At 32.5% G+C, this 13,775-nt stretch overlaps 1 protein-coding gene across 1 annotated transcript in view; it reads left to right on the top strand.

The window, feature by feature from the left end:
• Positions 1-13,775, top strand: part of LOC143076685 (uncharacterized) — a 75,744-nt gene that overhangs the window by 52,734 nt on the left and 9,235 nt on the right. The window contains exons 22-27 of the mRNA XM_076252525.1: positions 3,315-3,500; positions 5,891-6,602; positions 7,635-7,852; positions 10,363-10,530; positions 11,291-11,492; positions 12,540-12,775. Coding sequence (XP_076108640.1) covers positions 3,315-3,500; positions 5,891-6,602; positions 7,635-7,852; positions 10,363-10,530; positions 11,291-11,492; positions 12,540-12,775 — 1,722 coding nt within the window. The remainder of the gene's footprint in view (positions 1-3,314; positions 3,501-5,890; positions 6,603-7,634; positions 7,853-10,362; positions 10,531-11,290; positions 11,493-12,539; positions 12,776-13,775) is intronic.

Genomic DNA, 13,775 nt, shown 5'->3' with positions numbered 1-13,775 from the left:
TTGATTTAGCCAAAATGAAGACACATTCGTTTAACTGAAATCCATATATCTGACTGTTTAAAACAATCAAACTATTATTAAAACTCAATTTTGACATAGTTGAATGTGTTCTCTTGAACAAATAACATACATTTTACCTATCAAATTAGGCTGAACTCAATGAAATTGGATACAAATATATTGTGGTAATGTCTACGGACAAGACAATTTCAGTTAAAAAAAAAATCTGTTAGAATTAATTGTGACTATATTTATGTTGAAAATACTGAGTTTTAATTTAATTAGATAACTTTCATGACCTATAAATAAAATTTAAGCTCCATAGCAGACAAATAATTGAATTCAATACTTGTTATGTACAAGTGTCTTGTCCGTAGACACTTCCTCATCTGCTGTTAATACTGAAATGCAAAAGATAAAGTTAGAGAGAGAGAAATACTTTTTCTTCATTTGATTTAGTTAATCTTTTAAGGTGTGCAGCAACTGGAATAAACAATATTGAAGTAAAATAAGGTATGCTTTTTATGACTGAAAATCTGACACTTTTTAAAATCCACTCCTGTAAAGTAATTTTACAAAAATTGAGAACACTTAAATTACCATTTATTTATTTAAAATAAAATATTTCTTAGTTTAAACAGCACATAGGACTAATTAAGACCCATAAAGCCAAGCAATATTGATAAAAAGACATGTCTACGGACAAGACATTCTGACATATTTTTGATTTTTTTCCTCTATTAATAGATGGTAGAAAAAAATGTTAGTAGTGTTTTCATATCTACAAAAGAACATGAACTTAGCAATGCAACATTAATGTAATTATGCTTCCAGTTTACTAGGGAATGCATGTCTACGGACAAGACATTTTTTCACTTTATTTGTATATCCAACTTTGATGGCATATATCTCCAGCTAGGGTACTGCAATTTTGATAAATGAGGTAGTTTTTGATAATGTATATGCTAGAAGAGAAAGGAAAACACATAATAGCATAAATTTGATTTATTTTTCTCTTTTATCACTACAATGAGCAAGCTAAAAACAAAAGTACAAAATTTCATAACAAACGCATAGTATTCAACTTTTTATGATAACTTTGTAACCACTGAAGATTTTTTGTTGCAACAACCAGTAAAAGAAAGATGAATAAATTGTCGATTTTAAACAATGAACCAATAATGTAGTTCAAATTAAGTTCACTTATTAACTATCAATTGATAAAAACAGCGAAATTTTAAATGAAACAACATTCTCAGCGTGTGTTTTAGTGTTTTTTTTCAAAACGGTAACACCTATAAATGATATTTGATATTCATTGTGAAACCCTACGTTCTCTTTTTCAGTTCAAAGATGTATTACTTATGTAAAGTTTATCTTCTTGTCTTTACAAGCCTATAACATAGACCCAATATGAAATGCACATCTGATCTTGGCTAGGCCGCCTAGTGATCATTGTTATGCTCGCAATAATATTTGACACTAAATTATGATAGGGATGGTTGTTCACTAGCAGGTGCATTTAAAAAAAATGGAATTTTCATTTTTCTAAAGCTCATTAACATTAACAAGTATTAACGAGATTATAATTTTCGTGTACCTCCGATTCTTTGAGCAGAATTTACTCAGGTTATCCAAAATACAAAACATATGAGTTGACAAGGATGAGATTCTAGCGAATCATACGTCCTTCATGGCTTCAATGATGTTAGATTTAACAACAAACCTTGTTTGTATTGGATATATAAGCTTCACAAAACTCCGTTTAAATTCAACATTGCTCATATTCTACAATATATATATATACTAGTTCACACCCGCGAAATCGCGGGCAAACACAGTTTTAAACTGTGTAGGATGAATTTATGTAAAAGATATTATGTCTGGAGAATTTCATAAAAAGTATCAAAAGCCCTCTCACTTTTGTTCCTAAGTCCGTTATCTGTTTCCTTTCTGTTAAATTCAATTATGTTCATGTCTCTGGCCTCAAACCACAATTATTCCACCCCTTTGCTACAATGCATTTTCTTTGTAAAAGTCAAATCAAATTATCAAATTAAAAATTTGCACCGCTTCAAACATTAAATAAATTTAACTGCTTATAGACCATTATTATTCTAACAAAAATAAATATGCTTCTAGGATAATCCATCAAGGCTTTTTTCTTTTGAGAGCCCTATTAACATGCCAATGACGAAGGCTAATTTGAGGGGTCACGGGTCGGAGGGGTCCTCATCCAGAAGTCCCGGGCTTAAAAACATGAAATCCCGAGGTGCCAAATTTAAAGACATTCATATCCCGACATCCCGAAATTCGATAAAAAAAATCCCCGGATCACGAAAGGATCAATCCCGAAACCCCGAGCTTAAAAACACCCGATCCTGACGTCCCGAAAAAGTCCTGCCTCCCTCAAGCCTCCACCCTACTTTCATTTTAGCCAAATCACTACTTTCACTTTCAACAATAAATTTTTATGCTCCATTTAAGGGCATTATGTTTCATAGTCTGTGCCACCGTTCGTTCGTTTGTTCGTCCGTCCGTCCGTCTGTCCGGCTTCAGGTTTAACTTTTTGGTCGAGGTAGTTTTTGATGAAGTTGAATTTCTATCAACTCGAAACTTAGTAAATAATTATGTTCCCTATGATATAATCTTTCTAATTTTGAATGCCAAATTAGAGATGTTACTCAATTTCACGGTCCACTGAACATAGAAAATGATAGTGCCGATATGGCATCCGTGTGCTATGGACACATTCTTTTTTCCACATGTTTTACTTATTTCAATGATATATGCAACTGGTATGCCCCTTAAATAGTCATTTCAAAGAAAACAGTAGACAGAATTATACAGAAAGTCTATATTTAACATAGTATTATAATCGTAGCTTACATGTAGATAAACGCGAAAAATAATTGTCCTAAGGAGGTATAATAGTTGTGGTTCTTGCGATCCAAAAACCATAATATGGAGAACGCTCTTATTGGCTTATTTATTTTTCATTTTTGTTATCCATCATACGATTGGTTGTAGTTGTGCTTGTTTAAAACCGGAAAACCTATCTATGACCAAAAGTCAGTCTGGTGACGGAATCAATATCCGGACACCCTTTTTGTCGTTTTTCACCCATAATAACTCAATCTGAATAATCATAAGAATGGATGACAAATGCGACTATGCATGTTACCTATAGGACAAAGAGGCATGATGATTAATTTATTGTGGAAGGAAGAGAAGCGACACACAAAATGAGGTCTTCTCGTTTAATAGTATAGATATATTATTAATTGTTTTGTATACTTTTTTTTTTATTAAAGAAAGCATATCATCCAGGTTTGGAGCAAAGTACAGGAAACACGTTGTCATGGGTAGTCCTAGGCATGCGTTGCGAGCCAACGTTTATTAGTTTAAAAGGTTACATAGACGATAGTCAAGCCGTATTTGTAAATGTATCAACTCTAAAAAACGTAGGAGGTTATCCAATCGGTAACATATCAACAAAGGTAATTTGAAATATTATTGTGGTACTAAATGTGAGTTTAAATGTTATAATACAAATAGCTAAAATAAGACAATTTGGATTTTGTTTGATGCATTATGAATATCGTAGCTTGAAACTGGAAAGATAGAAGAGAACAGTCTCAGTGGTCATAAGTCTGACATGAACTGACAACACAATGGCAAAAAAAAGAGTAAAAGACATCGAGAAGAAAATATATAACTCAAACACAACACTAGGAAAAGAAAATTGTTAATTTCTTCAATGTTATATATATAATTCTAATAGTGCTTCTTTCGCTTTGTAAACAACACTGTGATAAAATTCTCGATATATCTATACTTAGCGCAGACTCCGTGGTGTACATTATAATGGCTGTTACAATATACTTCCCACGTAAATCCACATGTATTGAAACCTATTTCCAAACATTTTGCCGATTTTATTGCTTTAAAAATTGCAATTATAAAAGAAAAAAAATCACTTTTATTCTATTCGAATGCATGATAAAAAGAAGTAATGCACAAGACCTCCAAGAAACCAACAAAATAAAAATAAAATAAAATTCCGCGAAAGTCTATTAATGTTTTTGGCGCATTTAAGTCATTTCAAAACATGACGTCATACAAATGAAAACGCTAGAGTTGAAAGTTTTCTGTTACGCGAACCATAGAAATGTTGTTTACTATGGTATTAAAATTGATTATCAAGGTAGGTTTTGTTTGATTTTCTATTCTATTGCATTATTCGCATATTTACTGATTTCAGCAAGGCAACATGGCGGCTCCTTAGTTACGAAATGTCAACTTTGGATTTGACGGTAGCTTACGAGAAAAAACATGTAAATCAAAATGACAATTGTTGGTTTTGAGAATGAAACAGATTTTTATTTTAGCGGTTGTTCACGAAATAATCCATGCAAGCTACGGATTTATTAGAATGTTTGAGCTTTATGTAACAAGGAGTAAAACAGAACAGCCACACACACAGCTTTCCCCAGCCTCGCTTCAGTTTTTTAATGATCGTATTTGTACTATTAGAATCGAAATAATTCATTGAAGCCATAGATTATTGGAAATTTACACATGGCCTGGGCCGTGATATTCGTTTATTTTATCCCTCGCTAACGCTCAGGATAAAATTCGAATATCACGGCCTCGCTAACGCTCAGGATAAAATTCGAATATCACGGCCCAGGCCATGTGTAAATTTCCAATAATCTATGGCTTCCATGAATTATTTCTTAAATAATACATAGCTGAGAGGGTGATAGAGCAGATTGTTACCCCGAGAAAACATTGTCAGTCGCGGCGAAGCCAAGGTAGACAATGCGTTTTCGAGGGGTTCCAATCTGCTCTATCGCCATCTAAGCTATGTGCTATTTTAAATATTATATCCTATCATTAGAGTCTGTTACAGATTAATTTGATTTTTCAAAGTATTTTCTATGACGTCTTGCACGTAAATAAATAAAGGCAACAATATTATACTGCTGTTCAAAATTCATAAATCAATAGAGAAAAAACAAATCCGGGTTACAAATTAAAACTGAGGGAAACGTATCAAATATAAGAGAACTACAACACAACAGAGACACAACACCGAAATGTAACACACACAGAAACGAACTATAATGTAACAATGGCCATTTTCCTGACTTGGTACAGGCCATTTTATGAAAAAATGATGGGTTGAACCAGGTTTTGTGGCATGCCAAACCTCCCGCTTTAATGGCAGTGTTAATTATAATATTAAAATGACAACATTACATGACAGGGTTACAATAAATAAACAGATAAATGGGAGAAAATATAGGACAGAGAAACAAACGAATAATAGCCGTCAAAAGGTTACAGGTTAAAAAATGTTTTTATACGCCAGACGCATGCTACGTCCATACAAAACTATGCTCAGATGTAAACTGTTTGAAAGCAAACAACGTTACGGGTATTATAAAAAACAACAAAGATGTTTTATTTTTTATTCATTTTGACAGTTAAATAATAAAATCTGAGCCAAAACGTAGAACTTTAGCATTGCATTTAATTATTTGATGAAAATGCAATTCATTGTCCTTTAAACTTTCGATTTTTGATTGGTCTAGACGAGAGGGTAACATTCAAAAACATTGTCACCCTCTCAGCCATGTGATAGAGTAAATAAACACCCTCGTATCAGCCAATCAAGATATGGCATTTTAACGTGAAGTATTATAAATGATAATTTCAAATGAGGTGCCCCTATTCGCCCATTGACATTATGATTGAGACTTTTGCGACTGGAGCACCATTGGTTACTGGTGCAGAATTCAAATTTGTCAATCCAAGACGAGGCTACTCAGCATTTTTACACAATCATGTTATATCAAATTTACAATAGCCTTTTTCATTACAGGTTTACGGTATTAAAAACGTTCATGTTTTTAAATCTGAAAATAAAACAGAAGAGCCTTTTTTCTTGACTGAACTTCTTGCAGATGAATTAATAAGTTTTGGTCTCCAAATAAAAGATGTAAAACCAATGTCTGAAACCTTTTATATCGTGTTTTCAACCATTGAAAGAACATATGCAAGACTTCAAATTAATATTGATTTATCGATCAAAAAGCCATCACTTATCTTTGAACCATTTGCTGTTAAGGACAACATTATCCGTGGTACTCAAAACATTTTTGATGTTACAATAAAAAATGTTGGTGAGATTCCAGCAAGAGATGTGAATATTCAAATACCAAATGAATCAACAATAAGTTTAATGTCATTATCCAAGAAAGGAGAAGATGTAAATTATGCGAACGATCAGTTGCAAGATAGTTTGACTATTCCGGCTCTAAGTGAAGCAATCATGTCTCTCGCCATCACTGTTGAATCGAATACTCCGTTAGGGGAACTAAGTGGAACTATAGCTGTAAATACTAATCTGACAACGTTTAGTTTACCATACACTATTACAATTACTTCAGAGCGACGGCTCAATTTAACTTTTGTAATCAAAGACGAATATACTTATTTTGCGACTGGAGCACCATTGGTTACTGATGCAGAAATCAAATTGGTAAATCAAAGACGAGGCTACTCAGAAACAAGATTCACATACAATAATACAGGTATTTAACTTAATTCGTGATTCTTATGTTACTGACGCATAACTTCGTACTTTATTTGGCCTTTTTTAACTTTTTTTTTATTCGAGCTTCACTGATGAGTCTTTTCAAGACGAGACGCGCATCAGGCGCAAATATTAAGTTTCAATCCTGGTATCTATGATGAGTATATAAGTGTCTAAGGAACTATTTTTAACAAACCTAACTAGCATGTGTAATACTAATTTATACCATCCTTTCCTCAGGCACATTAGCAAGGCAGTTTATGACACACGACAGATGCTCTAAAATTGTACCGTAAATCACTGGGATCTTTGAAAGTGTCAATGCAAATTGCCTTTAATTATTTTCCACAAATGTTATGTCCAAAAAATACGGATATTGTTTTATCAAAATATGACTTTATATAAGATTTTGGAATCACGTTAATTTCAGGTCTGTGTTTCCTAATACTTAAAAGTCTTTCATAAGTGTTTGTTTCTCGTTTTCCGTTTTTTTAATAGATTAGACCGTTGGTTTTCCAGTTTGAAAAGTTTTACAATATTAATTTTTTGGGGTCCTTTATAGCTTGCTGTTCGGTCTGAGCCAAGACTCCGTGTTGAAGACCGTACCTTGACCTATTATGGTTTACATTTATAAATTGTTACTTGGATGGAGAGTTGTCTCAATGCCACTCATACCACATCTTCCTATATCTATTTGGCTATACTTTATAACATAAAAGTTGAAGTTATTGCTGTTGTTGTGTATTGGCATTCATCATGACTCCGTTAATTGAACTATTTTAGATTCTTGATTTGATTCTTATTTTTTTTACTTTAAATTAGTTGCAATGTTTGAATGCTCTCATATAAAGTATAGATCGAACTAAATAATAAACTTAATAATATCTAGATGTTGATTTATAGCAGATATTTTTTCATCTAAAAGACCAATTGTATGTATCGCACTATCTTTAGTAAAGTAATTATAATTTTTTTTATTGTTGCATATTTTTATGATATGTGAAAATTCTTTATTTTTATATTATCATAGGGACTGTATCATTTGAAAACATATACGAGGACAAATACACAGTTTACGCCAAAGCTGAAGGTCATTCTACCTACTCTGCTATAATCATTGCTACACCCTATACAATAGTTCGAGATATATTCCTACAAAGAACTGCTGTTACATATACGTGGACAGTTACACCTACTACTGTAGAGGACAAATATGAAATAACACTGGATTCCACGTTTGAAACATTTGTACGTTAATTTAAAATATGTGTTAGTTATTATTATTAATATTATGCATAAAAGCTTTTTAAGCTAGATATTTGTTAACGCAAAAATTAACATTTATCGACTTGGCTTGAAAGAATGTCCGTCCCATTACAATGGAACTACATTTGTATGTATATTAACCATGAATAACAAATCATACTAATTCATGGCCATCTAATCAAATCAGTAGGTATATATATATAACCACTTCAAAAACACTGTACCAACAGACGGCAATTAATACCACATACACGGGCATTCAGAAGTAACCCAAACATGGTAATATCAGACTTTCGACCTTTGAATGTGTGGAGGGTATATTGCGATCTGATGGTAAGTCGAAATGATCGGTTACTTAACACAATTCGAAACCAACTATCTAAAGTGTGCTTAGAAGTCATCTGGAGCCCTCAACTGATACAAAAAGCGATATTGTGATCTAATGGGTAGCCTACATAAACTTTTAGAGACCAAACAAGGTTGGGATTTAGTATAGATTCCTTTCGATAAAGTTGATATTCATGTTTAAATAGTTTACCTTATGACGGAGATAAATTCAACGATGACAGATGACATGGAAATTTGACCTTGACCTCTGATCTTGAAGATTATTCTTCAAATTACTATAAACCGTAATAGATATGGATGCTCTTTTAATATTCGAATAATCTCTATGGTGAGTGGACCTGGGTATCCGTAACCCTTTCCATTTTAAATGTTTAATTGTCTTGAAAAATTATTGAGCTATCCCCCTTCAAACTATATGTTGTATGCTGATCATGTAAACAATTATAGATTAATAATGAAGATGGGTTCCAATGAACTATCCAGAACCATTTTTTTATATGTCCAAGTAACTTCATTTCCAATTCTAAACCAGATATTTCTCGTTTTTGATATCAACAAGGGGTCATCCCAACTAACAGTCATTTAAATATTCAGGCATTTTAAAATGGCTGAGATCCTACATTCTAATCTACATTTTTTTTCTGTCATATTCACGAACTATTGATCAAATATATTGATTAAGTGAAGACATTTAGCCTAACATTTAGACATACGTATGATTTGAGTTTTAATGGAGGAAGAATTTCATATATATAAAAAAGAAAATGTGGTATAATTACCAATGAGACAACTCTCCACAAGAGACCAAATGACACAGAAATTAACAACTATAGGTCACCGTACGGTCCTCAACAATAAACAAAGCCCATACCGCATAGTCAGCTATAAAAGGCCCCGAAATGACAATGTAAAACAATTCAAACTAGAAAACAAACGGCCTAATTTATGTACAAAAAAATGAACGAAAAACATATATGTAAAACATAAACATACGACAACCACTGCATTCCAGGCTCCTGACTTCGGACAAGCACATACATACAGAATGTGACGGGGTTAAACATGTTAGCGGGATAACCCTCCCCTAACCTGGGATAATGGTGTAACAGTACAATACAAGAACGAACTATAACAATCTGTTAAAGAAGACTAAACTCATCAGATGGATAAAATTACAAATACTACAAATACAAGTGGACGTGGCCGGGTACTTGTACATCCCAACAACAAAAAGACACTAAGTACAGATCTGAGAGAACTCGCAGTTACTGACAGCTAGTTCAAAGCCACTAACAACTAATAAAAAAAAAATCATGCATCTAAGACTTAATTATCAATCTAAATTATATAAATTAGATAAGAAATGAAATTGTTTGTAAATTCTGTTATAAATTGGTATCTTAGTTTCTTTTGAAGAATACAGCAGTGTTAATGCATTTTTGTACTAACAACTAACATAATAAATGCATATTTTCATTATTGAACTGCCTTTCAAAACAAATCCATGTACTTGATGGAAATCGTCACATGGCCTAGCTCGTTATATTCGAATTTTGTCTTGAGATTTATTATAATAATATGCGATTCTATTTAGATAAAATCAATAACTTACAAAACCAAAGCACAAAGCTTTGTGTGAGCTTGAACGCTTTGACTCATGTGACATAATTTCCAATATGAAGCTTATGCAACAAGATCATTCATGAAAATTTACGAAATATTTTAGTATATATGTTTTATTGTAAATGGTTTTTAGACATTCGCTTAACATGTTTAATGCATTCATCCTTTTGGGAAATGCAATAGAATCATGAGAATAGGAAAACAGTTGTTTTGTTCAATTTCAGTTTTCACACAGCAAATTAACAGTGTTTTTTTCATAGGTAATGCATGTGGATTTGTGCGAGGTGAAGATAAACTGCAGCTACCATAAATATGTAAATCGGTTAGTCTTTGGTAAAATAATAACAACACAAATTTAATCACAATGTGGTTCACAGAGTGAAACAGCCTGTCAGTTTAGAATTGCCATAAGCATAAGCAAGACTTATTCATTTTGAATGTTTTTTTTATTTCATTAAATTTTTGGTTGTCTTGTATTACTTAAAATCACATGGATTCAATTTTGTTTATTTGCATTAAAGGTACCAATGCCTGTGGTAACAATTGAACCAAACAAATTAGACACGGTGCCTTTCGAGACAGAAGAACGAGAAAGTGTGGAATTTACTATAACTAATCATGGTCTAATCCGAGCTGATAACCTTCGGTTTTCTCTACCTACAGGACATCCTACACTGCAATTTCAATCGGTAAATACAACAACTGGTATAAGAACTGTGAATTTTTTTTCTATATGCAATATGATAGGTATCACTTATGTCACACGAACAGATCAATTTGGAGCAAATAAGTGCAGTCCAGTTTTGTTCTTGAGTATGTGTTGCCCAAGGTTTAGATTTGTGTGATTGTTTTGTGAGTTTTAAAAGTTTGTATCTGTTTTTTGTTCACATCCATGGTATCTTCTTTCTCTTATGTATTCTAGACAGTTGAATGTCTTATTTTGAAGAGATAACAAATATAATATGAAAAATAAATACAAGTTTCTGCTAATTACAAATAAAAATGTTATAATGGACATGCTATATGTTACGCATTCAGTTCAAATAAAAGGCTTATGGTTGGATTTGTAGTTTACCAAACGCAATAGGCAACACAAAGTAAGGAACATTGGTTCTGCCATAAAATAAAGCAAGGTTACCGGTAGATCTCAGCTCAACTGACCTGTTTTGACAGGGTTATGCCACGTGCATCATAGGTATGGTGTTAAACGTGTTGTACTAACCTTTAATGAGAACAATGTGTTTGATGCTGTATGTGATATTTGGTTTTATATGTAAAGTTATGAATTGTTATCATTCTGTCATCGGTTTGTCCATGTTTATCTTTACCTAATTGGTTTCTTTTTATATTTCCTGCAGTATGTTCTCCATCCTTTTTTTCACTTTTTTAGACAATCGTTAAATTTACAGTGCTCTTATGCATTACACTGAACATACGAAATCATTTCAGACTGTTGATGTAATCGGGGATCTTGCTGCCAATACTTCTATTGTTATACCTGTCAAAATTACTTTGAAATCAAGGACCAAAAGACAAGGCGGTTGTAGTATGTCGTTAATGTATGACTATGTGTGTGGTGGAACACGTTCTAATAGCGCAAGTGTAATTCTGACCGGAAGTTGTGGTGGTCATGGTGGTGGATATCTAAGATGTAAGATATTGTAAAAATATATTACAAGAGCTTCATTGATCATTTTCAGATACTATTAGTTACATAGTGTGCTAGTGATCTAATACGGTATATATGGGGTCAGTTAATTCCATATGGGGTGAGAGCAAAGTTTAGACTTGTGATCTATCAAAATGACCAAGCCAGTCTTCAATACTGTTATCATTAAAGATCCAACAAGAATAGCCAACAATTACAACGTCTGAGGTTTAAATGTGTTTCATGAATTTATTTCAATCTTAATCATCAATTTCTTCGTCTGTTGAAACTTTTAAGATTTTTTCTCAGTTCCGTTTTGTTTTTATAAAGGGACGTAACACACCTACTAACCATGTATGAAAAAAGCCCCGCCTCCTTACTACCTAATATAGTATATAAAGGGACGTAACTCCACTACTAACCGTGTATGAAATAAGCCCTGCCTCCCTACTTACCTAATATCAAATATTCACGGTCTTCACGCGGACTCTTTTAACCAATCACATTCCTAGAAATATATAGGAGGTAAGATAAAATAAAATTATAACTTATTTATTCATGTTATTGGTTAAAGTGGTCATTTTAGTGAACATGTTTACAATCTCAGAATATGACATGCATATGCTTTATCGTGATAATTAATTTGTAGACACGGTTTTTTTTATTAAAGCATCAACGAAATGTCATGTAATTGTAATTGATCCAGTGTTTATAGTTATCCTGTTTACCCAATTGAACTCAGTCCTTTCGGAGTTCATGCAATTTCCTTGATTTTGGTTTTCTACTTCGATCTGTGTTTTCCTAATGGATTTACAAAGATTAAAATACTGTGTGCATTTTGATTTTGAAAATAGCAGACAAAGATATGAGAATAATTATTGCAATTACGGGAAAAGCTGAGTACAGATAATGTGTACAATGTCAGAATGCGAGTTCATTTTATTATGATACTCACCCAGTCGCATTTTGTACTATGATCCATATCTCTTAATAATTTCTCATGTTTCTGAATAAACAATTTTACTAAATCAATGTATCTTCTTGCTTTAGTTAGAGGTGGTAGTGCATCCGGTGGTGTGATGATTATTTATCGTCCTATAACTCCAGTACCATGTGATTGCCATGCTGCTCTCTTGAAGAAGTGCATTTTAGTTCATATTCCAATAGTGGGATGTGTCGCATCAGAAGGAAACTTAGCAGCGTCGACGATTGCAAGTTGTGCACTGCAGGAATTTTTCCCAGTAATAGGGTGTGCTGTTTCAGCTGATAAATTAGGAAAATCATCGGTAAGGATTACTTTCGTTTATTTTCACTACATCCTTATTTATACTTTTGATACTAGTATATCATGCCGTTTGTATACCTATATATTTTTAAAAGTGTGAGAATCGTTTTTCGCGGGCAATCTTGGCATATACATGCTTATTTGACTTATAATGACTAGTAACCCAATAAATAATACGATTTCATTTTTTGATCAGAATATATTTTCACATACGTTAAGTTGTACTTTCGGAGGTAGAGTAAAATTTCCTAAACAAATACAAACGACAAAACAATTAAAATCGGATAAAGTGTTTTTAAAATTGTCTGTTTGTTTGTTGATCTTATAAAATTGTTGTCCTTCACCCATCATGTGTTTGATATCTAAGATAAAGAAGTAAAACACTTATACCTCCTCGGCTGATAAATTTCATAAATTTATTGCAACATATGAGGCGTTAGACTGTATTAAATATTGTAAAGCATTTTTTGTCAAAATAGTTTTCCTTGTCAACTTTGTCGTCAAGATAATCTGTAAGATTTAATTCGTGATATCGAGAACACACAAAGTAATGATTTTCTTTACCGACGATGGTGTAAGGTATTCTGTTATTCTGTAGGATTTTTAAAACTCGTTGCACTGTCAAAAGAACAAAGGACGGATATCTGTTGCAAGTTGACATGTTATATTTGTCTATTAGATTGGACTGATCCTATATACGTAAAGTCAGCACATACAGTTACAATTTTCTTTTGTTTCTAGTTTGCAGGTTGATATTCTGTTAGTCTGTTATTGATGACTACTCGTTTATATCTAATTCCAACACTAAGTTATTAATGTGTAATTTTCAAGATTGCAGTAAGCTGTTATTTTAGTTCGTTATTTTTGAATGATTGTATATACGTTCTGTTTATACATACAGTTATTTGTTGTCATCTAGACCAACATTACAGTTAGCTGTTATGTTAATATGTAAGATTTGACTCGTCGTTTTTTTGACACATAAAAGACGGGGAATTTCT

The sequence above is a fragment of the Mytilus galloprovincialis genome, chromosome 5 (assembly GCF_965363235.1).
Source record: "Mytilus galloprovincialis chromosome 5, xbMytGall1.hap1.1, whole genome shotgun sequence".
In the NCBI taxonomy this organism is placed as follows: Eukaryota; Metazoa; Mollusca; class Bivalvia; order Mytilida; family Mytilidae; genus Mytilus; species Mytilus galloprovincialis.
This window is presented reverse-complemented; position numbering and strand designations above follow the sequence as displayed.